The sequence below is a fragment of the Pan paniscus genome, chromosome 2 (genome assembly GCF_029289425.2).
Source record: "Pan paniscus chromosome 2, NHGRI_mPanPan1-v2.0_pri, whole genome shotgun sequence".
In the NCBI taxonomy this organism is placed as follows: domain Eukaryota; kingdom Metazoa; phylum Chordata; class Mammalia; order Primates; family Hominidae; genus Pan; species Pan paniscus.
This window is the reverse complement of record NC_085926.1, coordinates 185,530,983-185,553,138: the sequence shown is the minus strand read 5'-3', so window position 1 is coordinate 185,553,138 and position 22,156 is coordinate 185,530,983. Positions and strand designations below refer to the sequence as shown.

The 22,156-nt window shown below is 41.2% G+C and overlaps 1 protein-coding gene across 1 annotated transcript; it reads left to right on the top strand.

The window, feature by feature from the left end:
- Nucleotides 1-11,817: 11,817 nt before the first annotated feature.
- On the top strand, nt 11,818-13,328 carry SST (somatostatin). Its single transcript, XM_003806640.7, has 2 exons — nt 11,818-12,116; nt 12,963-13,328. The coding sequence occupies exons 1-2, from the start codon at nt 11,979-11,981 to the stop codon at nt 13,173-13,175; spliced, it is 351 nt and encodes a 116-aa protein (XP_003806688.1). The 5' UTR covers nt 11,818-11,978; the 3' UTR covers nt 13,176-13,328.
- The last annotated feature ends 8,828 nt before the right edge of the window (nt 13,329-22,156 follow it).

Here is a 22,156-nt window from a genome sequence, read left to right as displayed (position 1 = left end):
GTTGTAGGTTCTAAGAAGATGGTGTATGTTTTTTGCATCAATCTCCTCTGAAGTTGTGAAAAGTGTGCAGAAAGGTCCAGCGTCTTTTTTTTTTTTTCTTTTTGAGACGGAGTTTTGCTCTTGTCACCCAGGCTGAAGTGCAGTGGCACGACCTCGGCTCACTGCAAGCTCCACCTCCGGGGTTCAAGCAATTCTCCTGCCTCAGCCTCCTGAGTAGCTGGGATTATAGGCATGGGCCACCACGCCCAGCTAATTTTTTGTATGTTTAGTAGAGATGGGGTTTCGCCATGTGGGACAGGCTTGTCTTGAGCTCCTGACTTCAGGTGATCCACCCACCTCGGCCTCCCAAAGTGCTGGGATTACAGGCGTAAGCCACCGCACCTGGCCTGGCCTCTTAAAGAAGAAAATGAGGATTAGGGTCTGAAGGAACAGCTCTAGACAGACATGGAATCTAAGGACTGGAGGAGATTGGGAAGTTTTCTCCTGCGCTCATTGCTCATTGTGGGAATCTTTTCTGACTAGAGTTTATCTTGCCTCTCCCTGGTTCGAAGAACACAGTTTTTCTGCTGAACTAGTTCTCTTGTTAAGAACCCAAGGCTGACATCTGTTTCCCCGCTTTCAAATGCGGCTATGCCAATAGTTTATTATTATTATTTTCCTCTAAGGCATGGCATTGGTTCACCAATTTATCAGAAAGTTTTTATGGCAAGGAACTGCAGAGCTGAGGTAAACAGGAGAGAGCAGTGATTTCCCTTAAGCAAGCAAAGCAGTTGGTGATATAAACAGGTCAAAAGCTGAGTTGAGGCAAAATATACCTGAGAAAGGTAGGCTTGATCTTACCTTACCTTTAATGCAGTGGGAAGGGAGAAAAACCCCTGAAACTCTCCATATTTATGTTGTTAGCATTCAGAGAAAGCATCCACCTGCCACATATTTACTGTGCAGCTTTGGGCAAATCATTTCACTCTTCTGGGCTTTTATCTTCACACCTAACCCACCATCCCTACTGACATGCTACACCTGCTTTCCAGCCTTAAAAACTGATGTGCATAACATCTGAGGAAACTTTGGGAGAAAAAACTCCAACGTGTCCACAGTTGGGGTTTAGCTGACTGAAGCATGTCTTCCAGAAGGGAGGGTGGTGAAGTGGGGTCTTGGAATAGGAGCAACATCACAAGAGCAGACTCTAGAGCTTCTTAGTCTAATCTAATATTTAAGAAGAAGGTGTTTGGTAGAATGGGCCCGACTCTATGTAAAAGCTTCGGGTTTGGAAAGGAGCAGTGGTCCGGGGTATGGTGTGGAACAGACTCAAATCCAGCTCTGTCTGATCCCCTTGGAGCTTGGGGAAATGATAGGTGTGGCTATATGTGTTTCCTGTGGCTGCTGTAATAAATTGCCACAAACCAGTAGCTTAAAACAAGGCAAATGTATTCTCTTGCAGTTCTGGGGGACAGAAATCTGAAATTGAGGTGTCAGCAAGGCCACACTCTTTCCAATCTTACCCTATAGGGTAGAATTATTCCTTGTGTCTTCTTGCTCCTGGTGGCTCCAAGCATTCCTTGGCTTGTGGTTGTGTCCCTTCACTCTGTGTCTGGCTTCACGTGGCCTTCATCTCTATATCTGTGTCTTCTCTTCTGTCTCTTGTAAGTATCCTTATCTTTGGATTTAGGATCTACCTGGATAATCCAGGATGCTCTTATCTGAAGATCCTCAACTTACTTATATCTGCACAGATCCTTTTGTTTTCTTCCTAAATAAAGTTGCATTCACAGGTTCCTGGAGTTAAAATGTGGACATGTCTTTTGTGGGCCACACTTCAGCCCACTGCTCTTGGTAAACACCGCTGTCTTAACAACCAGGGACCTAAGCAGCTCTGCGGTGAGACCCTCTAAAAAGATGGAAGGCAGAGGAGAGAAATAAGAGAAGAGGGGAGCTCCAGCATCCCAGGGAAGCAAGGACTGTTGTCATGTGACTCTTTAGGAATGAGTAGCCGTGGAGAGAACGGCAGCATAGAAGGTCCAAGTGCCAGCCGAGTGCATGCAAGTGGGTCATGGCTCAAGGCAGTGCATTCCAAACTCATGTTGGTGACTCAGGAGTGGATCACACACTTAATGACCCAGTTACAACCTGCATTAAACAGAAAAATAAACAAAATAGAAAATAATTGGAATAGCATTGTTTATTGTAAGAAATAAAGGTAAATATTGTTTTGAGAAATGTATGTGTGGGCATGCATGAGTGCACTGGGTCATGATGTAAAATGTCTTTCCCACATAAGTTCCCATCAAAAAGTTTGAAAGCCACCGGTGTATGAGACTCCACCCTGGCACTTTACAGCAGCATGAAGAGGGCTGTGGATCAGGGAATTGTCCTCAGTTCTGGGCATAACATTGGGATTGACCTGGGACCAAGGGAGCTCTGGCCAGGCACAGAAGCAATGTCCTGGACAGCCACAAGAGGGAGCGCTCAACTCATGCAAAACCTCCTTTGGAGCTCTCCCCGCCTCATGGCCAGAAGGTGACCTTGCAAAGAAAGTGAGATATGGGTGAAAAAAAAAAAGGGATTAGGCCAGTAAACAGTGAGATCAGTTAAAAATGTGATATCGATTGTAAGTACAGGTTTGTGAGGCTGGGAAGCTTTCGGATTACATGCAAAAGGAGGGTTTGTATTAAATCTGCAGTTTTCGAACATTGTTTCCCCTCGAAACCCTTTGTTTCTGTGAGATTTTATGCAGCATCCTAATCAATGAAATAATATCCCTGTGACAGGTGTCCTCCCCATGTTGACAGTCTCCAAGGACTGTGTGCAGAGAACTCTAGACCTAATTAGAGGAGCTATAATGAATACACTGGATTAGAAGGTATCTGTAGTCCCTGTTAGTGCTGATTCTTTGATTTTATGACTCAGAACAAAAATCTATAAAAGCTACCAAATCTTGACTTCTTTTTGAAGCCAAGTCTCTGAATGCCCAGCCCAGACACTGGCACAAAGTGTTTAATAATTGAATGTTTGAAGGAAGAGTTTCTTTTGCATGCTTCTCTGCAACTGCAGCACCAATAACATAGTGCATAGTGAGCACCCTTTTTAATAGTGAACACTCTTAGAAAGTTGGTGGAGTAAATAAAAGAATGAATGAAATCCTGCCCTAAAATTTTAGATGGCGCCTTCTATCAGTCAAGCCAGCAGAGGGCAGGAGAACTCAGCTTAACAACAGCATTCTCTCTGGTGGGCGGAAGCATCCCAGAAGCATGAGATAAAGGACAGGTCTGGTTGTTTTGTAAGATTAGGAAATGCACAGCCAGAAAAGGATAAAGACACAAAGCATGAAGGTCCAACCTGGGGATCTCCAAATCTCTGCACACGAACCCCCAGAGCTTTCTCTGTAGAATAATACCCTTATCAGGGAATGGGATTTGGCTGACTGTCGGATACATAGAGAACAGGACAAGAATTGCCAATCTTGCAAGAGTATTTCAACCACTTGGTCAGAGAGATTCAAGGAACCTCACAGTGTACTTGTGTCAAGGAGAGAAGATAGAATTAAAAATCAGAGGTTCGGCTGGGCGCTGTGGCTCACAGCAATTTGGGAGACCGAGGCATGTGGATCACAAGGTCAAGAGACTGAGACCATCCTGGTGAATGTGCTAAAACCCCGTCTCTACTAAAAATACAAAAATTAGCTGGGCGTGATGGCGCTCCCCTGTAGTCCCAGCTACTTGGGAGGCTGAGGCAGGAGAATCGCTTGAACCCTGGAGGCAGAGGTTGCAGTGAGCCAAGATCACACCACTTCACTCCAGCCTGGGTGACAGAGCAAGACTCCATCTCAAAAACAAAAACAAAGACAAAACAAAAACAAACAAACAAAAAACAGAGGTTCTGACTCTGAAACTAGTTATGTGGCCTCGAGAGGGCCCTTTTCCTTCTCTTGGCTTTGGTTTTTCCATATGTAAACTGAGGGGTGGGACTAGATCATTTTTTAGTTTCTGGTCAGTAGGTGGATCCATTTCTGGCTTCAGTCCTGCCCCTGCCCTCAACTCTAGGGGTAATAACAGGAAAGTCAATGAAGCAGGTGCTTTAACCTCAACAAGGCAAAGCCAACCTCATCACCCTTGCTGTTCTCAAGAGGGAAAAGGGGAGTAGTGGTTGAGTAAGAAGAGACAAATAGGAGCCAGAAAAAAAAAAAAAAGAAAAATGAGACAGAGGATTGACAGGGACAAGAGCAAAGCAAAAAAAGGAAGAAAATAGAGACAAATATAAGAGAAAGATGACAGGGAGAGGGAAGAAGGAACAGAGCTGAGTGAGATAAGAGAGGAATGACAGTGGACAGTGGTTTATGACCTAATAGTTTTCTAGGACGGTAAAAATCCAGTTTCAGACTAGAATTAAGCTTTTAAAAGATACAGATATCTGAGCCCAGCCCAGACCTGTGAATCAGAATCACTTCAGTTGGGATCCAAGCATCTATGGTTTATAAGTGTTTCTCAGGCAATCCTGGTGTGAAGCCAAGGTTAGGAACCACCTGTCTAGAGTAATACTCATAAATTTGAGTGTGAGAAAATTGGAACTGTTGCAGAGATACTTTCATTCCATGGGTGATTTTTGTGTTTATGTGGCTTCTATCATACTTTTTCAAAATAGAGGTTTCTGGATCATCTTAAAAGGAAACTTTGCCATGTATTTTCCACTGTTCCAGGGGAAGGGGCCATTGATTTCTGGCCTCATTTCCCAGACCCTGCACTGACCAAGATAGCACCACCCCTGTTGACTGCCCTGGGAAGGCTCATTGGAAAACCTCAGTTTTAATGCCTGGTTTTAGGAAGGAAAATAGGTCAAGTAAAGTGGGAGATATTCTCTGGGTGGCATAGTGGGGTGGAACACTGTTCGATTTTATTTAATTGGGAAGCCCTGAGCAGAAATCAGAGCAACAAGTGAGAAGCTTCTGGAGAGTCCAAAGGACCCACAAAGAGAAAGGGAAGCTGAGAGAATTAGGAACAAAACTTCCTTACATACCTTACCTTTCCTCTGAGAAAGGAAACACTGGAGCGAAAATGAGGGCTCAGACATAAGCCCAGCTGCACACTAGCTTTGTAACTTAGGCCTCCATTTCCTTGCCTGATTGGGGTCATTATGTTATTAACACACTTAAGCAGTTGTGAAATAGTACACAGAGGTGGGTTAGCACTGTTGTTCACTTCTATGGCACCAGGAACATGTGCCTATTTCAGTGGTAAATAGATCTTTCCTCCCTCGGCCTTCCAATCAATATGAAAACTCTTATACTTTCAGTGACTATGTTAGCATACTCACATGACAAATTCAGTTAGTTCTTAATATATAGAAACATTTACACTGAGCTTTTATTCTTTCTGAAGCTCAGAGATGACTAAGGGATCAGTAGATATGTGTTCCTGAAAGTATCAGCTACCTAGGGTTGGGGGTTATGTGTGTTTGTGTGTGTCAAGTAATACAGACCTCAGTTAGCTGCCTTTCATTAGGCTTGTCCTACTCACAGAATCCACAGAGACCCACAAATAAGGACGGAGAAATTTGTCTTCAACTCAACCATCATTTTTCAACAAATACTCTGTGCTTAACATTTTCATAGTCACTGAGGAGGAAGTAAAGATAGCTGAGACAAGGGTTCTTCCCTCAGTGAGCATCGAGACTTTTATTTTTATTTTTTATTTTTTGAGATGGAGTTTTTGCTCTGTTGCCTGGGCTGGAGTGCAGTGGCATGATCTCGACTCACTGCAGCCTCTGGCTCCTGGGTTCAAGTGATACTCCTGCCTCAGCCTCCCAAGTAGCTGGGATTATAGGCACCTTCCACCATACCTGGCTAATTTTTGTGTATTTTAAAAATTTTTAGTAGAGACGAGTTTCACCATGTTGGCCAGGCTAGTCTCGAACTCCTGACCTCAAGTGATCCACCCGCCTCAGCCTCCCAAGAGCCTTGACACTTTTAGATGAGACATACAGAGTCCCAAGGAACAGAAATATGTCAGGGTCTCTACTAGGGGCACAAAAGCCACACTTTTGGACACAGGAGTGGGCCCCGTTGATTCTAAGTGAGAAGCCCTCAGAAACATCTTACAATAGGCTACATTATCTTATTAGTTAGAGACAGGTTAAAGATATTCCAGGAGAGGAAACGGCATGTGCAAATGGAGGTGGGAGGGTACAGGGAAGAGTGAGTGGTTAGAGGGATTAGGAGGGCTGGCAGACAAGGAACCATGAAGAGGGAGACTCATAGGAAAGTCACAAAGGGAACACAACTGTCAGGCTGCTGTGTGCGCATTTGAACACGTTCGCACTGGGGACTCATTTACAGCTTTTGAGCTAGAAAGTGACAGGATAGGAGACTGCTGCAAGAAATGAGCCTGAGATGTCACCACCCATCCCTGTCCAAGGAACAGGTAACCTTACAGGTCTCTTGCCCTTTATTACCTAAAGCAATCACTTCGGCCTAGGCTTTGTGGAAGTTGGTGAAAGTCAATTTGGCAGGGAAGTCTGGCTCTTCTACAATCAGCAGTTCCAGGGGCTTGAGCTGGGAATTTTCCAGCTGAATGGAAGCCCTTGGAGGGTTGCAAGTTTTAATTCTTGTGCTCCATGATGGTGGGGTTGCTTAGAAGAAAAGGTCCCTATGTGATTTTCATCCAACCACCCTTGAAGAATCTATATGCTCGTAGCCTCCCACCATCCCCAACAGCTCATCTCGTGCAATCTGCCCTCTGTTGCATGGTTTCTTGCTCCAAATTGATCTCCTTCTCCCAGCTTACTTAAATCAAACCTTCCACTAGCCAGCTATAGATCTAGAAGACAATTCAACAAATGAATCCACATTAAAATGTTAATAGTTACTAAGTTTTAATGTGTTATATCTCCAAGGTAAGTATATGTAAGGAAGAAGAGACTATTTTCTAATGGAGGGATTTCCCCACCCATCTGCTGCATTTCTGTGAGATCTTCCTAGACCTTTAAATCACACCCTATACATTCCCAGTGAGAAAGGCCTGCATGCTTCTTGGGTCAGAGCCTCAGCAGGGTCTCCAGCTCCCAAAGTGATTGACTGGTTCATTGGAATCACCTTCGGCTTAGGACTGGTTGCCTCCATCTGAGCAGCAATAATAAAACCTGTGACATTCTATGGACTGCTAAGCATTTTCACTTACATTGTCTTACTTGGTTCTCAAATCTTGTTTCAGAAAAACAGAGGAGAATCAGGTCCATTTTAAGCAGATACAAACTGAGTACTTAAGCCTGGGGCCTCAGACTCCCAGCCCATGGCTGTTTTTGCTGTTCCATGTTGTTCTCCCCACTGACATTTTTCCTCACTTTCTTCTGTCTGGAAAATCAATGGTTTTCTATTTGCAAAATGTCCAGGAGAAGTTTTTAGCATAAACCCACTTCCTGACCTCTCTAGAATTTGTCAAACTTGAAGGCATTTGAGAGAGCATCTGGATGACTCTCTAGGCATTGTTGATGGTTCTTCTCATTTCCTTAACTCGATATCCAAATAAACCATCATTGTATCCTGCTTACTATACTTCAAAATGAACTTTAAGTCTAACCAGTCCTCAGCTTCTTCATGGCTACCACCTTAGCCCCAAACATCATCTTATGTCACCAGAACTAGGTCTAGAGCACAGGATCCCCAGTAAAAAAACACAAAACACCTCCCTGCTCCCAGCCTTTGGAACTTGGGAATTGAGATGGGCCCTGAGGGTTGGGAGCAAAGGGCTTGTATTGGGAAGTTTCAAAGTCCCTTTATGCAAATCCACACAGTTGGCCATGAGACATTTCAAAGAAAATCTGTGTTCCTTTTGCCCTGGCTCCTCTTCTCTCTTAAACACTCTTAGACTCTTAGCTTATCTCCTTTCTTGAACTCTTGCCCTCCTACAATTAATTCCCCACTAAGCAGAAGGCTTTTGTTAAAAGAATTTTTTAAAAGAACAAAATCAGGTCAGTTTTCTTGCTCAAAAATGGTTTCCCTGCCACAGCCTTCAAGGCTTCCTGTGATCTGCTCCTGGTCTGCCTTGCTGACCTCATCTCCTAACCCTCTCTGCTTTAACCACTCTGTTCAAGTCCTTGCCTTGTTGCTGCTCTTTGCATTTACCAAGCATACTTCTGCCTCAGGTCTTTGCATTGATCGTCCTTCCACCTGAGTTGGAGATATCTTTATTCAGATATTTGCATGGCTAGCTCCCTTGCCTCAGAGAGCTCTGTTCAAAGAGCTCCTCCTCAGAAGTATCTCCCACCTACCATTATGCTCTATACTTTGCTTTAACCCTAATACATGTTGATTAACATGTATATTCTTTGTCTTTCTCATGAGGACTCTGTCTATCCAGTTCACTTCTATATCATTGGCATCTGTCTAGCAAATTTTCTCTAGAATTAGCTGTAGAAAGAGGTTGAGTGAATCAATTTTATGGATGGAGAAATTGAGGTCCAGAGTGAGAAAGGCAGGTCAGCAGCAGAAGCAAGAGTCAAGAATACATCTTCTAGTAGGCCTGGGAAATGTCCTCTGCACTCAGCCTCCTTTCTGATATTACGTAAAAACCAGGTTCTTTTCCAATATAAAATTCTCATCTTGAGAGAATAATAACATCTTAACATAATAGTATATTCTACTTTGCCTTTTTATTTCCTCAAATTTGTACTCATTAATTATCAGAGCTGGAGGGAACCACAAAGATGACCTGCCAAGTTTTATTCTGCAAATAAAGAACCAAGGCCCAGAGAAGATGTCCCACAGTTGGTTGTGGCAGAATCAGGCTAGAGCCCAGGTCTCTTGACTCCCAGTACAGACACTTTCTCCTTCCTTGCATTGCTTAACATTGAATGTCTATGTCTATTCACAGATTATGTTGCTTTTTATTAAAATAAGTTTCTACTCCTTATATTGGCAGGTAGCCACTCCAAAATGTACATTCCACAAGGGAGGTGGGAAATCATATCCTGTCCAGAAAAAGCTGCACATGAAAGAGGCCTGGATGCCTTCTAGAGGTGCATGTATCCCGGCTGCAGACTGCTCAGCCAGGAATCTCTGGCATCTCTGAGTCAGGGAATCATGAAGCTTTCTCAAGTGAAGTAACTTTCTCCCTGTGACCATGCCACTTCCTGCCTGTGTGCCCTCGTGTAAGGCACTGAAGGTCTCAGGACCTCAGTTTCCTCCTCTGTGAGGTGGGAATAGCATGCCCTAAAGTGTTGGATGAGAAAGTGTTTTGTGAGCAACAGAGGACTGGGTAAGGATTCCTAGTGAGTTTGGTTGGTCTGGGCAATAGGTTCCCCAATACAACCACAAAACACTTTTCCCTTCCAGCTTTGAGACTTGGGAGAGATGCCCTGGGGGTTGATTACAGAAGGCTCAGGTTGGGAAAGTTTGAAGTGCTTCATGCTAAGCCAATCTTTAAGCTATAACTGGCCATGGAGGGCTTAAGGGAGAATTTATGTCCCTTTTTGTCCTGGCTTCTCTGATAAGTGGTTCTCAGACTCATAACTCTCCAGGAGTTATAAAACAACAAAAGCAAAACCCTTAAGTCATCTCATTTACAGCTTCAGCTCTTCAGCAGGGTATGAGGGAAGCAACTGTTTACTATTCATAAGTAGGTACTTAAACAGATAGACATCATGAGGTTTTTTGTTTGTTTGTTTGTTTTTGGTGAGAAGCAGTTGAGGAGGGAAGAAGAAAGAGAAGAGGAGAGAAAAGAGAGGGAGAGATGTCTTGAGGCAGAGACTGGGATAGGCACTGGCTAAGCAGGGTGAGAAGGCAGGGAAAGAGCCGGGCTGACCCAGACCAAAGTCAGAAAATGATTGAGAAGAGCAAGAAAAACAAAGGAATGAGGATACAGAGTCAAGAGAGGGGACAAAAGAAGGATTGAGTGAGGAAAATTCTGAAACATAAATTTGCAGAAAGGTTAAGGAAAAGGAGGAATAAGAAGGAGGAGAAAGTGTAGAGGGAGAGGACAAGGATGTGGAAGGAGGGGAGCAAGCGTCTGGGGAAGGAGACAGAAGGGATCCTAGCGCACAGGGGAAGATGGGGAGCTGCTATTTGTTCTTTGGCTGGCTCCTGCTTTGGAAAAATCCTCGTTTCCTACTCAGTGGGTATGCCAAAGACCACATCCTGGGTACAGGAGATATGAGATCATTTGGAGGTACCTAGAGACAGTCACAGTGATAGAACTAAACTCTGAGTCCTTAGAGGCCAGAGAGAGTTGCAAGATTTAGAGAATATAACATGTATTTCCTAGGACTGGGTTCCACAGCTCCAGATTCATTGATCTCTTAGACTACTCCAACACATGTGAATGACTTTTTAATGCCCCACTTTGTGCGTAGTCTTGGCTGGCCTTGTCAAGACCTGGAAACTTAAACACTTCTTGCTGTGCATTTCCGCTTTGCCTTGGATTACAGGCACAAAAAGAAATAGTGACAATTATTCAAGCCATTCAGGATACTTCCCAAACCCTTCTGCCTCTCAACACTGTGGTTCAGGTCTAAGTACTGAGAATATTTTAATACCTAATGTGAGCTTCGCATGGTTTCCAGAGATGCAGCATATCTTTTTAGCTAATATTGGCTTTTTTGAAGCTCACAAGATAACAGCTCTTAAAGATCCTGTAGGGATCATCTCATCCATGCTAGGAAATTAGCTGGTCCTTCCTCAGTAAGGAATTATTTAGATAAAAGCAGTCAGAACTCTGGCCTGAACAGTAAACATTTAACCAGAGTTCAATCAGAATTCAAGGACAGGTTTTCTTAAACTTTCTTTGTTTCTAGGAGATCAGGCAGAGCTGAATTTAACCAAGAATCTTTTGATCCTTTCCACATATAGATATACAATAGTGGCCACATATGTTCTGGGAGTTCCTAGACCTTATATGTGTAAACTGGGGCTTCCTGACATAAGAATATGCTTACCGGCCAGGAATCTGTTAGAAAACTCAGAGCTCAGTAGAAGGAACACTGGCTTTGGAATGTGGAGGTCTGGTTTTGCTCAAAGTGTGCAGTATGTGAAGGAGAACAATTTACTGACCATTACTCTGCCTTACTGATTCAAATTCTGAGGTTTATTGAATAATTTCTTAGATTGCCTTCCAGCTCTAAATTTCTCAGCACCAAAATGAAGTCCATTTCAATCTCTCTCTCTCTCTCTCGCTTTCCCTCCCGTACATATACACACACTCATACATATATATGGTCACAATAGAAAGGCAGGTAGATCAGAAGTCTCAGTTGCTGAGAAAGAGGGAGGGAGGGTGAGCCAGAGGTACCTTCTACCCCATTGTAGAGAAAAGTGAGGTTGTTTTAGAGCCACGTTACATCTTCAAGGCTTTTTATGAGATAATGGAGGAAATAAAGAGGGCTCAGTCCTTCTACTGTCCATATTTCATTCTCAAATCTGTTATTAGAGGAATGATTGTCATCTCCACCTACCATACACATGCCCTTTTGCTTGTTGGGCCTTCCTAAAATGTTAGAGTATGATGACAGATGGAGTTGTCTGGGTACATTTGTGTGCATTTAAGGGTGATAGTGTATTTGCTCCTTAAGAGCTGAGTGTTTGAGCCTCTGTTTGTGTGTAATTGAGTGTGCATGTGTGGGAGTGAAATTGTGGAATGTGTATGCTCATAGCACTGAGTGAAAATAAAAGATTGTATAAATCGTGGGGCGTGTGGAATTGTGTGTGCCTGTGCGTGTGCAGTATTTTTTTTTTTTTAAGTAAGCCACTTTAGATCTTGTCGCCTCCCCTGTCTTCTGTGATTGATTTTGCGAGGCTAATGGTGCGTAAAAGGGCTGGTGAGATCTGGGGGCGCCTCCTAGCCTGACGTCAGAGAGAGAGTTTAAAACAGAGGGAGACGGTTGAGAGCACACAAGCCGCTTTAGGAGCGAGGTTCGGAGCCATCGCTGCTGCCTGCTGATCCGCGCCTAGAGTTTGACCAGCCACTCTCCAGCTCGGCTTTCCCGGCGCCGCCGAGATGCTGTCCTGCCGCCTCCAGTGCGCGCTGGCTGCGCTGTCCATCGTCCTGGCCCTGGGCGGTGTCACCGGCGCTCCCTCGGACCCCAGACTCCGTCAGTTTCTGCAGAAGTCCCTGGCTGCTGCCGCGGGGAAGCAGGTAAGGAGACTCCCTCGACGTCTCCCGGATTCTCCAGCCCTCCCTAAGCCTTGCTCCTGCCCCATTGGTTTGGACGTAAGGGATGCTCAGTCCTTCTAAAGAGTTTTGGTGCTTTTCTGGGTCCCTCAGCTCCCGAAGCTCTTGAGAAAACTATCAAAGGCTAGAATCCCCTTCTAACTCTTTTTTTCCCCCATGATAAGCGCAGTCGGTCACAGTTCAGGTGAGTTCTTACTTGGCATTCAAGAAAATTACAAAATCTGGGTAGTTGTCTGGGCACGAAGCGACAATGGCGTCTATCCCTGGTGCTGACCCTGGGAAGCGCTGACCCAGGTGCTGAAACGCAGACCTCTGAAGCTGCTACCTCTTAGCGTACCTCACTTCCAAACGTCGGGACTAGGGCAAAGGGGCAATCTAAAGACCGAACGCCGTATGTTTGAGATTGTGAGAAGTCTCGTTCCCCTACAGTTTACTTGGTAAAAATGGTAAAACAATTCTACTTTGTAGCTCGTGATGTGAAAATTGAATTAAACTGTTGGCACACACTTTATCTTACCAGAACGGTGTGTGTGTGTGTGTGTGTGTGTGTGTGTGTGTTAAGTCTACAGGGACAGAAAGGTTGCAGAAACATTTGAGCTCTTAAAGCCTTTTTGTGTAACTTGGTAATTATAGCAACTATCCTTATTTTTATATCCTTGATTGATTTTAAATGTGACAAAAAATGCGCAGCTGTAAAAACTGGATTTTGTGTGTGACCAAATCTGTTCTTTAATTTAGGCTTTTCAAATTTTTTCCATTGTCTTCCCCACTTCTCTTTCTCTCTTTTTCTATCCCTTCTGCCCTGTACAGGAACTGGCCAAGTACTTCTTGGCAGAGCTGCTGTCTGAACCCAACCAGACGGAGAATGATGCCCTGGAACCTGAAGATCTGTCCCAGGCTGCTGAGCAGGATGAAATGAGGCTTGAGCTGCAGAGATCTGCTAACTCAAACCCGGCTATGGCACCCCGAGAACGCAAAGCTGGCTGCAAGAATTTCTTCTGGAAGACTTTCACATCCTGTTAGCTTTCTTAACTAGTATTGTCCATATCAGACCTCTGATCCCTCGCCCCCACACCCCACCTCTCTTCCCTAATCCTCCAAGTCTTCAGCGAGACCCTTGCATTAGAAACTGAAAACTGTAAATACAAAATAAAATTATGGTGAAATTATGAAAAATGTGAATTTGATTTCTATTGAGTAAATCTTTTTGTTCAATAATACATAATAAGCTTGAGTGGCAGTTTCAGTAAAGTTATTTGAGATAGGCACTCCAATGTTCACAAACATCTATTTAAAATTCTCGGTGGCAATAAAGTTTACATTTTAAATGATAACTATTATAACATGAGTCATTTTAAACAGAAATAATTTCACATAACTCTATGGATTCAAACTTTAATTCAATGATAATTACTGGGAGAGGCTGACATAAACATTAATTACATATTAAATACACCTAAATTATATGTTGGACTATTGAAATGAGTGGGTATGAATAGTTCGGCTGAATAATCCAACTATCTACCAGGTTGATATGTAAAATACATAACATATGAAAAGATGGAAGGAAAAAAGTCATTTAGTGGTTGAGAAAAAATCTGACTTAAATAGCTAAAATGAGGTTCTGAATTTGTTTCTAGTTTGCAAACATTTATCTAGAGAAATACCATTGCTTTTGTGTCTTCTTTGACAATCCTCTCTAATTGAACAGTGCTAAATGACTGTTTTAAAAGCAAGCTTTTAAGATATTTTTTCTCAGGGAGAAATATCACTTTTATTATAAGATTCCTTCTGGAAGTACTATAGGTTGCAAGAAATGCATATTGGCTTACCTCACTGAGTGCTATCTATATTGCAGGTATTGGAGCTCAAAATCATAATTATGAAATAGCTGAAGGAGATATCTCAAGTCTTCTCTTAATTCTATCAATATGGGAGTCAAATAAAAACACAAAAATTATTCTTAAACACTCAGTAAAGGTGATAGTCTTATAACAACATGCTAAATGGGATCACTCAAGACAGAATGAAAACATTGCTAATTTAACTTCCTGAGACCTAAAGAGATATCCTTTGGGGGATGTGTGTTTTAGCTATCAACTGCATTTCTGCATAGCTACTGGAATAAAAACCAAACATAAATATGTATGTTCAATATAAATCCTTGTAGTATAAACTAACTGATAATATCATATAAACATTTAAGAGGAGCTTAATATTTTATAGAAAATATTTGTGTTAGATAATACACATTTGAATGTGGCTGGCTTAGAGGAAGTTAATTTCTAACAGCTGATCAAACAAAAGAAAAAAAGCCAAGCCACTTTACTAATCTCTGTGAAAACAGAACATCCTTTGATGTTCTGGTATACCTTTTATTTACAAGACATTTAGGTGTGGGGATTAATGCATGTCCACTTATGGGATCTGTCTGTGCCAAAGGCCTTATGTACACTGGCTACCAAAAAACTCAGTGGAGTAACAGCATCATATTATAATTACAGCACAGATGAGAACACAACTTAATGATTTTCTGGGCTGTGTATGAGTGTCAGGGGATTTCGAGTTTTTAGTACCATCTTTGTTGTCAGTTCTCAATAGTAGTATGAAAATAATTGGCTTGGGAAGCTGAGGTGGGTGCATCACGAGGTCAAGAGATCGAGACCATCCTGGCTAACAGGGTGAAACCCCGTCTCTACTAAAAAAAAATACAAAAAATTAGCCTGGCGTGGTGGCGGGTGCCTGTAGTCCCAGCTACTCGGGGGGCTGAGGCAGGAGAATGGTGTGAACCCGGGAGGCGGAGCTTGCAGTGAACAGAGATTGCGCCCCTGCACTCTAGCCTGGGTGACAGAGTGAGACTCCTTCTCAAAAAAAAAAAAAAAAAGAAAGAAAAAGAAAAAGAAAAAAAAAGAAAATAATTGGCAAGAATTATGTAGTCATATGCTCACATATATACATATTTTTAATTTAAAGCTTAAATTGAGTAAAACATCTGAACATAATCAACTTTCAGCCTCAGTTTGCCCACTTCTGTAAGCAGAGGGTTGTATTAGAAAAGGCACTCACATCTCTTTCAGCTGTGACTGAGGACTGCCACTTTGTGCTTTGACATTGAAAAGAGTGCTCAAGGATTGCTGATCTTGGGCTGTTTTAATTAATATGTAGAGTATAGCTTTGTTTTGCTTTGTTTTATTTTACATATACAGAGGGTCTTACTTTTTACTTCCTATTTAGTTTATTTGAGTTCCTTTTAAGTCTGATTCACTGAAAGAGTCTAGCATTCTAGCCTGTTTATTATCCATCCAGAGTGAATCATCTATATATTTTCCTTCTTCCATGCCACAACCATGTGCTTCAGCCATCCTGAGCAGCCTGGTATTTCTTTTAATGGAAAAAAATGGGTTAGGTATTCTTCACTCCTGGACCTTACTTTCCCCACCTGAAAATAGGCATACAGCAGAACTAATCCCTTGCATTTATGAGGATTCACTGAGACCATGTATTTAAAGTTCTTAGTACATGCTGAACAGTAAATAAATGTTAGATGTTACAACTGATGTCAACTTTTTTCTCATACGTGGGTTGTTTTCCAGCCTCTCTTTCTTTGCCTTTGCTACTTCCTGCTGTTTCCACAGGACAAACCTAATCTAGCCTTGAAGGTCCATATTACATACTTCTTGCCCATAAAATTCTTGCTTTATACCATCAGGTGGAATATCTGCCTTCTCTGATATGTGTCTTAATTTGTGTCTCTTTCATGTTGCTTACTTATCACTTTGAACCATTCATGATCATTGTATGAATGCATGCAGGAGAGTGAGTGAGTGTTTGTGTGTGAACTTACTTTGAATAGATATCTGTCTGATTCATATGTATGGTCCACTCAGTATCTCATATAGTGTCTTATGTATAATAGTGTCTCAGTGCTCATTGAAAAAGTGAATGAATGATCTATGAACTTACAGTGTCTAGTGAAATAAACCTCTATTTACTAGGAGGCAACATTCTTATTGCTTTAGTTGGCATAGGAAAATGACATTAGTGGCCATTCTATGTGATGCTAGTGTCATGACAGAAATAGCACATGGTTATGATTTTAACAACCACTGAAGCATGTGGTTAGCAGACTCAGTCATTTTGGAAGCTTCAACCAGTTCAATTTTCCTTAACCATGGTACAAAGCCCTCGGTAGGGCTGCTTAACTGTCCACCAACTATGGGGCTCACTGTTATAGAAAATTAGATTCACTAACCCTTTTCTCACATTTATTTATTTCAAGATCATGTAGATCCATTTTTGGCCCTAATACATGGCCAATTTTCTTGACGTTGGCTGAAACTATTCTCAACATACCGACAATTCAGTTTTATAGTGACACAATGTATACCTTTAATTCTAAGTATCCAATATGAAAGGAGGCTCAGAAATGATATTGTCCTCACCACTTATGTTACTGCAAGATGACTTGGAGAGACTAAGGTATCTGTCTAAGATAACAGTAAGTTGACACAGAGTTTGAACAAAGCTAGACTCTCCCTCTCCTGTCTCAGGGTTATTTTGATTATTCCACTACACTGCCCCTCAAGGAATCTACGATTCTGGATAACTACTATGTTTTATTAGTCTGATGTGAATACTAATTTTGTTCCTGGATATTACTTACCCTCCACTAAACAATCTGTTTTCTTCTGAAAGGGGACAAGACAATTGGTACAAAATAACTTGTACATTAGGAAGAAGTGGTAAAGGCATTGAATAGGAAGAAAAGAAACTCAAGGCACTGTCTTTCACTAGATTAGACCCAAGAAATAGAGGATGTTTCTGTCCTGGAGTGGAAAAAAAGGGGCTGTCCCAGAAAATAGAAAATTTTAAAAATAAAGAGTAGTGCCTTGAGAGGTAGTCTTCAAATCAGTCATGGTTCACAACCACAAAACTAAGAAGGAAACACTTTGATGATCACACCTCTGACTGTTTAGTAAATGAGAATGAATGCTTTAATTCCAGGGGTTCTGCTTTTTATTACCTAAAATGTGCCTCAATGTCAGGGATGTGCTGGAAACTGGGAAACAAAGTTTATATGTCAAGGACCCTGCTTTCAGGAAGTTGAGTCTAATAGGTAACACACATTCATAAAAAATAACCAAATGCTATAATGGAGGTTTGTACAGAGTGCTAGGAAATGACTCCTGTAGGAGCTAGGAAAAGCTGTCAACGACTCCTCTCTCTCTCTCTCTGTCTCTCTCACTAAACTATTCTTCTTATTAGTTTTTAATTATGTTTTAGAAGGCTAAGTGATTTTATTCTGGATGAAATGAATAAGTTATAGGTATAATGATGTAGTATACACTTTGATAACATAATCTACATTAGCTTGAAATGAGTTAATATTTCTCTTTTGCATATGAAGAAGCTGAGAATCAAAGAGTTTAAGTAACTTGCCAAAGATGTCCCCAGCTGCTTAAAGGTAGAGATGAAACCAGGTCATCTGATTTCCAATCCAGTGCTCTTCCTACTGTATGTTAGGGAAAAGAGGAGAGTTAAAGGAAAATTGTAACTTGCTGGGCAAATTAAGAATAGATCAGCTCTAGGCCATCTAACTTAGCTCTTCAATTTATAATCCAAATGGGTATTACTACTCTATTATTGTTAGAGGAGAAAGTGATTTAGGCTCTGGGATTTGGATTTAATTTTGTGACTTTATTAGGGGCATTATTTCCAAGAAATTGTTTGTAACCTTTCTTCTCATATATTCAATGTCATAGCTTTAACTTTACTAAATGAATGAATGGATAAACAAATAAAAAATAAAATCAGTGACCTCTGGTTTTAAGCACCCCTCTTCTCATTCAATTCCTCATACACAGATTTTAGTACAACTCAGGATGCGGGCACATTTAGCTTGAAGCAACTACAAATTGACTGGCCACAGTCTTTGCTGCACAGGCCATGATATCTGCCTCTGTCATGACTGGGTAGTAGCCATGTCTTTCACCCTCTGACCTTGTAGGTGTACCTGTAAAAAGTTGTCCTGAGCTGAAGTCTGGAGACCTGAGTATTTCTTTTTTGAAATTTATAAATGAGATTAACTTTTATGTAAGTAAGCATTTATGCCATTGGAGTTGATATACCTCCCAGGGTCTCATATGAATATTCTAGGTCACGTAAGTAGTAAAGGGTCTCATATAAATATTCTAGGTCATAGAAATTGTCATTTTATTTCTATTAGCTTCACATGTCTTCAGAATATGGTACATTAGGATGATGAAGTTGTTATCCAGATATTAAATAGTACTATTAATATAAATACTATTTCAAGGAAATTTAGACGTTTAAGGTAAAGTTCAAATAGTTAAAAAAGATAATGCATTTGTAGTTAATTGCTGCTTAATCCTATCTTTCCTGTATAAAAAACCTGAAAGTACATTTTTATTTCCAATGCTTCATGAAGGTCAGATGACGAACTCCCCTAAAACTGCTGTCCTTGGGTATCAATTTGTTCAGCTACAAAATGCGCATCATAAGAGACAAAATTCACAAGTTAAACAAGGACATAATTTTCCCCTCACTTTTCCATGTACATTTACTCGCCCCCCAAACAAGGAGGGAAAGTAATGATTTTACTAAACTTCTCACCACCCCCTTGTTCATCATCATTTTTGTTTGTAATTATACATGGATTAGCAAGACGGATCCCTGTGTAAGACCCCTAATCAAGTTCTACAGTCTTTGCAAAGTCTCCTGGAACTCCTTGGCTCTCAGGCTCTTTCTCTTATGGGAAATGCCGAACACTTACTTATGGGTTGCTTGTTTTATTGCAGCAAACTGATTTCCAAAGTTGTTGCTGCTGCCTTCCGTTTTCATTCTCCCCTCCTTTTTCCTCTTTCTCTCCCAGTTCCTCTTTTCTAACACAAACTTTGAGTAAACCACCTCTCTGTGTATTCTCAGCAGTGTGGTTGAAATTGACTCCATTTCCAGTTCAGGAATGATATTAGAATGGATTAAGCCAATTAGAATATACCATCCCCTGGACATAGGGATTGGTTCACCTACAGTCACATGACCATAAACTTCTCTGGGCATTACTGGGACATCTGATAGTTCTCATAGTGGATGAAAAGGTAGTCTTGAGAGCTTTTGTCAATCATATTAAGATTTTCTCTGCAGTTTGAAAGCCTGTGTTGTAGACGGCAGAGTGGAGAGATGTAATAAAATTGGGTATTTTGTGTACTTACTAAAGTACAATATTAACTTTAATTTAAAAAAAAAAACCTCACCATTGTATTTTTTTGTATGTATGCTCCAATAAGTTCTCTTTATTTTTTAAAAGTCATTTGGGTAAGACTTTCCTTTACTTCCACATGCACCTAGAGCTATCTTGTGTTATTAGTGCTGTGTGTACGCATGTACACTTGTGTGTTTCTATGGTTATGTTTTTGTTTATATATTTGTAGCTACTTATATATTGATGCTTATCCTAACGTTTCAACATGGAAGTTCTGAGGAAAAAAAGACTAGGCTTTACTAGACTTTTTATCTTTTGAAAACTCTAGTATGTGACTGGCATATACTAGCTTCTTTACAAATGCCTTTGATAATAAAGAAAAGAACCACTTACAATTTTAAAAATATTTTCCAATTTATTAAAGTGTTCTACAACTATTATCTCACTGGATCTTCACACATTTTATAATTCTTAAGTTAGACAATGGAATAGTAATTTATAACTCCATTTTTTATAGATATAGAAACTGATGATCAAGGTATTTAAACAACTTGCCCAAAGTCACTGCTAGCTTACACGGAAAAGTTTAAAATTAAGACCGGCTTTTCTGAAGAATTAACCCTTAAAAAATGTATGGCCAATTATTATTTCCCTTACCTGAGTGCTTTCTTCTCCAGACTAAGTTCCTTCAGTTACTTTAACATTTCTTGCATAGCCTAGCTTCAAATTCTCCTCACCACTTTGGATGCTGTGTCCAAGAACTGCTTAAATTAATGTATATTTCTTAAAGGGAGATATCAAAAACAATATGCAATATTACAAGTGACAGCCAATTAATACCCTCCAAAATGGAACTGCTTCATCTTTTTAGAGTAGAAGACGTTCCCTTCTATTAATGTAGCCCCAGAGTGGGGCTGCAGTGCTATAGCTGTTCACTTTTGATGGGTGCTATCTTGTTGTGAAGAACCATTTATAAACCAGTCCCAACTTTTGTTCTTAATCAAGTAGTCATAAGGAATCCCTTCATGAAGTGGTGGATATGGGTTATCTACCCACAGAAGAAGCAATGTAGTAGGTGTAGAGACTGTGGGTACCTGGGACCACTTGCTTATGCAACTTACTTGTGCCTTCAAGACGTGTATGGGCCCTAAATCATACATATCATTCTCATTTGTTAATGAAATGCTGCTGTGTGCACCCAAGCTTATGGGCTGGTGGATCAGTCAATACTCAATTCCTGGAAACTCAGACTGCAGTGTAACGTGATAGATTCCGGTCAAGCATTCAACCTCTACTAGGGTCTAGGAAGAAGCCAGAAGCTGTGGGTTTTTGGTGTTTTTAAAGGAGCATGGTTACCTGTATAGGATAGAATAGCTTAATTCCAAAACATGACTCATCATGAATCACCTACAGGAGCTAGCCAAATGTTCCCTAAAGCCCTCCTATGTGCCACATAAAATCCAAACAGGATGGCTCTTCTGAGAATTATGGTCAAAATGGTAGAGTTGCTTATATAGAAGCCCAGACCTATTTCAAAGACTTCTCTTCTTCTAAGTCTTTCTAAAACCTGGGAGATTTTCAGATTACTTGATAATGGGCCTTAGTGGTATGTCCAAAAAAGGTATATACTGCTTCCATCCTAGAATCCCACCAGCTATTTTGTCTCTTTTTGTTAGGAGGAGAGAATAGGTGCATCTTACTTCGTCTTGGTAAAAATATAAATCATTCTACCATGAAGACACATACACATGTATATTCATTGCAGCACTATTTGCAATAGCAAAGACATCAAATCAACCTAAATGCCCATCAATGACAGAATGAATAAAGAAAATGTGGTATGTATACATCATGGAATACCACACAGCTATAAAAAAGAATGAGATCATGTCTTTTGCAGCAGCATGAATGGATCTGGAGGCCATTATCCCAAGAAAACTAACACAGGCACAGAGAACCAAATGCCACATGTTCTCACTTACAGGTAGGAGTTGCAGATTAGGAACACACGGGGCTGGGTGCAGTGGCTCATGCCTGTAATTCCAGCACTTTGGGAGGCCAAGGCAGGCGGATTACAAGGTCAGGAGATCGAGAGCATCCTGGCTAACACGGTGAAACCCCATCTCTACTAAAAATACAAAAAATTATCTAGGTGTGGTGGCGGGTGCCTGTAGTCCCAGATACTCAGGAGGCTGAGGCAGGAGAATGGTGTGAACCTGGGAGGCGGAGCTGGCAGTGAGCTGAGATCACGCCACTGCACTCTATCCTGGGAGACACAGTGAGACTCCATCTTAAAAAAAAAATTAGGAACACATGGATACAAAGGAGGGAAGAGTAGGCACTGGAGCCTACTTGAGGGTAAAGGGTGACAGAAGGGAGAGGAATAAAAAACTATCTATAGGGTACTATGTTTACTACTTGAGTGACAAAATTATCTGTATACCAAACCCCTGTGACACAAAATGTACCGATATAACAAACCTGCAATATACCCCTGAACCTAAAATAAAAGTTAAAAAAAATCTAAATATGACCCAGACCACTAGACCCCTAGATATTTCACTGAAGTTGAAGGCCCTTGAATTTTTCTAGAATTCATTTGCCACCTTGTAGCATGCATGTGTCTTACCAAGATGTTTTGAGATGTTGCTCTATTTTGCTCATCGGTTCCAGTCTCCAATGACATCCATATAATGAACAGGCACAATGTCCCGTGAAATGTAGAGGTGATTGAAGTCCCTCCTGAGTAGATTATGTAATAACATAGAGTTTGAGAGTTGAT